Source organism: Cervus canadensis, chromosome 2 (genome assembly GCF_019320065.1).
Source record: "Cervus canadensis isolate Bull #8, Minnesota chromosome 2, ASM1932006v1, whole genome shotgun sequence".
Taxonomy (NCBI): domain Eukaryota; kingdom Metazoa; phylum Chordata; class Mammalia; order Artiodactyla; family Cervidae; genus Cervus; species Cervus canadensis.
In genome coordinates, this window is record NC_057387.1 from 9,075,949 (window position 1) to 9,080,653 (window position 4,705).

The following is a 4,705-nucleotide window of genomic DNA, read 5'->3' on the forward strand; positions in this document are numbered from 1 at the left end:
TCATCTTGAGGGCATCACTCTTGCTCCTGGTTACAGCAAGACTCATAGAACTGAGTATTAGAAGAAACTTAAAGATTATCCCATCTGAGCACCCATGGATGTCAGACATGTTGTAGAACATCCAACAATCCAAGACTGTCCAATCTTAGTTTGAATATGAGTGACAGACAAAGGCTACCCATTGTGTCCTGGATAGCTGTGATCATCAGATTTCCTAGCGCTTTAGTTCATTTCATATTCTCACAGAATGATTTCATATTTTTTGATAATATTGACAACATAGATGGGCTTTCCGGTCTAAACTGAGTGTTAGTCACTCAGTTGTGTTTGACCCTTTGCAACCCCATGGAACTGGGGGTTGGGGCAAGGAGTCAAAATTTCTCTTCCTATGAATAGTCTCTCAAACGGGAACCTAGCTAACTTGAAATAGAAAGACTTCATTCATTCATACATGCCAAAAGTATCAGTTGGGTGCTAAATGTGTCTAGCATGGGAATCAGCATCAGTAGGACATAGAGAGATGTCCCAAAATATGGAGTCTCCCTGGGGAGATAAAGATGTTTATAAGATCGAATGATCACAGCAACACAGGAACTGCAAGGGAGATCTCAGAGTATCCTGAGAGCCAGATGACAGGGTTGGATAGAAAGTGCTTGAAAAGCTTGGGGAAGGTGGTATGTCTGGGAAGTCTGGGAATACAGGGGGTAGGGATCTAGGAAGGGCTCATTTAGAAAGTGGGATTTCAACTGAGTACTATGGACAGGAGACATGAGACAGTGGGTAAACCGTCTTGCCAATCAGGCTCAAGAGAGGTGTCTTCCCAGAATGGACAGGGAGGGGCTTAGTGAGATGGAGGAAGTAAGAGGGCCGCGAGCTGGGTGAGAATCATTTCCTTCTCCCCAGGACTGGCGCTCTGGCTCCAGCAGCATCCTGTCGCTGTCTTCCTTATCGCCGTCAGGGCTGCCCAGGTCACACCTCCCAGGACCCAGGCCGCTGGCATGGGAGCACTGCTGTGGCTGCTCCTCCTTTTGCTGTCCCAGGAAGGTGAGACGGACTGGCAGCCCCAGGACAGGAGGATCTCGTTTCCTTTCTGTGCGGCTCTTCTGCTGGGCCTTGGGCTAGCAAGTCACTGCCTTTGGGCCTGAGTCCTTCAGCTCTTCTCAAGTAAAGAGGACTAGGGTGTGACTTTAGTGCAGGAAAAAAGAGATGAGGAAACCTGTGGATACGGAAGGGGAGCAACCCCAAGGACAGCAAATGGAGAAGAGAAAATTTGGAGGGTGAGGCGCAGACAGAAACTGTGGTAAGTGCTCAGAGTCAGGTGCAGCGAAGAGCTAGAGCTGGAAGAGGCAGCTGGAGGATGAGACGGAGTGTGGGCCACAGAAACTACTCAGCTGAGATCGAGACCACGGCCCCACTGCCAGTCTCAGCAGCCCAGAGACACCACCTGGGTTTTTTCCATCTTTTTGAAGTTTTATTTATTTATTTACTTACTCAGCTATCTGGGGTCTTAGCTGCAGGACATGGGATTTTCACTGCAAGTCATGCAGATCTTTTGCTGAGGTGCACGAATTATCTCTAGTGGTGGCGTATGGGCTCAGTAGTTGTGGTACTCAGGCTTAGTTGTTCCCCAGCATGTGGGATCTCAGTTCCCAGACCAGCGGGATCGAACCTGCATCCCCTGCATTGCAAGGCAGATCGTTAACTGCTGGACCACCAGGGAAGTTCTAATCTTTTCTTTCTTTATCTGTAGCTGAAGGGTACTCTGGAGATGGTGTGGATCCTGAGGAAGTGGTTGGGATCCTTCATGAGTCCATCAGGCTCCCCCTGGAAAAGCCATTTAATGAGGAGGTTGAGAACATCATCTGGTCCTCCCACATAAGTCTTGCCATTGTGGTGCCAGAGAAAGAGGGACGTCCGGCTACCATCATGGTGACCGACCCTCGCTATGAGGGCCGAGTAAACTTTCTGGAGCCCACCTACTCCCTCCATATCCAAAATCTGAGCTGGGAGGACTCGGGATCTTACCAAGCTCAAGTCAACCTGAGGACGTCCCAGGTCTCCGCCATGCAGCACTACAATCTACGCATCTATCGTGAGTTTACTGGGAACCATAGCGCTGCTTTTTCTGACTCTCCTGAGATTCCTACACAAAGGACCAAGGGTCTTAGGACTGGGGGTTATGGCTTGAGGGCCTGGGACTGGAAAGCAGTCTGTCTCCAGCGTGTCTGACCTCAGTGCTCAGCTGCAAGTAAAGTGACCTGGAGTAGCAAGGCCCTGGACTCTGAGCAGTGTCTGTGGATGTGTTGTGAAAGGGGTCAGGGGCTTTGCCTATAGACATCTTAGGAAGCCTTTCTGTTCCTATGAGATTTTGCATCCTGGGCATGAATGCCACCTCTATATTTTTTTTTTTTTTAGGCTGCACTGGGTCTTCATGGCAATGAGCAGGGGCTTCTCTTGTTGCAGAACAGGGGCTCTAGAACGCGGGCTCAGTAGTGCCCTGGCGCCCTGGCTTAGCTGCCATGCAGCATGCGGGATCTTAGTTCCCCAATCAGGGATCAAACTCAAGTCCCCGGGATTGGAAGGTGGATTCTTAACCACTGGACAACCAGGGAAGTCCTGCCACCTCCATTCCTGAGCCTTTTATCCTCCTCTTTGATTTGAGGGCTAGTAATCAGGGTCTCCTCTCTACTTGAACCCAAATTTCCTCTTAATGCTTATGACATTGACTGATATTCTACCTTGAATCGTGCATACACTGATTAAACTATAAGTGCCCTCAGGAGGGTAATAATATTTTCTAGGATCAAAGAGGCAGGACAGAGTTTGAAGGAAGGTGGGGTGCAAAGGTAAGAGAGAGAAGGCAAGGCTTTGGGGGAGGTAGAAGATGCCAGCAGCAGCTCCTTCATCTTGGCAGCTGCCTTGGGAACCACAGGTTGGATGGTGGCTGGGTCTTGTTAGTTTGGCTCCTCCCTCATTTAGGTGAAGCAGGTCTCAATGGGCAGTATCAGTACCCCAGTGTTGAAGAATTTAGGAAAACAGACTTGGCCCCTGATTACTTAGAGGGTCTTTGTGTTTGTCCCTCATCTAGGACGTCTGTCACAGCCTCACATGACAGTGAACTTTGAGATCCCTGGGGAAGAAGGCATCTGTAATATGTCCCTGATATGCGCTGTAGAGAATGCGGGCTTGGATGTGACCTACACCTGGATATCCTGGGAAGACGGCGCTGATACAGCCCATGAAGGCTCCATCCTCAGAGCGTTCTGGAGGCCCGGGGACAAGGTCGCCTCTTACACCTGCAGGGCCAGCAACCCTGTCAGCAACATCACTTCCCGTCCCATCCAAGCTGGGTCCTTCTGTGCAGGTACCGGAGTCCCAGAGACAGCCCCTGAGCCGCTGCAGGGTCTCAGGGTTACCACACCCTTAGAGCCTAACCCCTCCCGTAGAGACTTCACCCCTGGATTGGGGAGGGGCCTCCCTTTTCCTCATGCTCCCAGCTTCCAAAGGTCCCTTCTAGTCCCTTCTAGGTTGAGATTACTCCCCAGATCACAACCTCTGAGATTCTGTGAATAGAATATACATTTCCTGAGATACTTGCCAAGGAACATCAACTGACAGTGAATCTGAGACCTCCTCTGGGGAATTTGGGGTGGGTGTCTTCCCCTAAATCCAGACCTTCCCTCTGGTGAGCCCCTCTCTCCTTGCCTTCCATGCCCCAGATCCTGGCGACCCTTTGGAGAAGGCCTCTACTTCCTTTTGTCTTCTGGCCAAGGGACTGCTCATCCCCTTGCTTTTTGGAACACTGGCTGTGGGCTTCTGGTTCATCCGAGTCCAGACAAGAGGCAAAGTGCCGAGAATGAAGAAACTCAAGAGAAACAGAATGAGATTGAGAAAGAAGGGGCAGCCTGGCCCCAGCCTGAACTGAGGGCCCCTGGGGGACCCCTGTCCTGAGCATTGCTTCTTCTCAGCCCCAGGGAAACCTTCCTCTCCTCCCCAGGTGCATCTATTTCCAGGGGATCAAGGGGTGGGCATCTCAAGGGCGTGCTCCATGCCGCATGCTTCCCAAAACTGCTTTTGGAAAAGAAAGTGAGTCTAAAAGACCTCCTCACAATGCGGTGTTGGTATGTTATTATTCACGCCTAACCCATTCCCCACCAACACACATAACATTTACACTTCAGTAAGAACGGGGAGAGATTCCTTCTAATCTAAATGAAGCTGTGACTCCTGAATGGGAGATTTCAGGCACCAAGAACTCTGCATGAGAGTGGTATTATTCCGCTCTCAGAACAAGCCAATTCTTCTGCTTTCATACCCTCCTTCCACCCTGGCCGATGAGGTCACTAAGTGACTCACTCACCCGACCTCAGTCTGGTGGCTGTCCTGCACGGGGAGCTATGAAGCACCCAGTGCAGTCTTATTCTGGGTCTCACTTGAGCCTGGTGACCTTTACATCATCTCCCTGATGCCTGTTGCTCTGGGCCTCCGGTGCCTGCCCCCACAGAGATGGCAACTCAGTTGGATTAATAGCGTAGGTCTGGATACTTCCCTGGTGATCCAGTGGCTAAGACTCCATGCTCCCAGTGCAGGGGGCCCAGGGTTGATCCCTGGTCAGGGAACTTAGATCCCACATGCTGCAACTAACGGTTTGCAAGCTGCAACTAAAGATCTGTCATCCTTCAATGAAGATCAAAGATCTTGTGTG

At 50.6% G+C, this 4,705-nt stretch overlaps 1 protein-coding gene across 1 annotated transcript; it reads left to right on the forward strand.

Annotated features, from left to right (window-relative positions):
• Positions 1-896: 896 nt before the first annotated feature.
• SLAMF9 (SLAM family member 9) lies at positions 897-4,105 on the forward strand. Its single transcript, XM_043446167.1, is given in 5 exon segments — positions 897-1,050; positions 1,753-1,781; positions 1,783-2,092; positions 3,089-3,364; positions 3,720-4,105. Coding segments are annotated over 5 exon segments (873 nt in total). The 5' UTR covers positions 897-998; the 3' UTR covers positions 3,926-4,105.
• Positions 4,106-4,705: the final 600 nt, after the last annotated feature.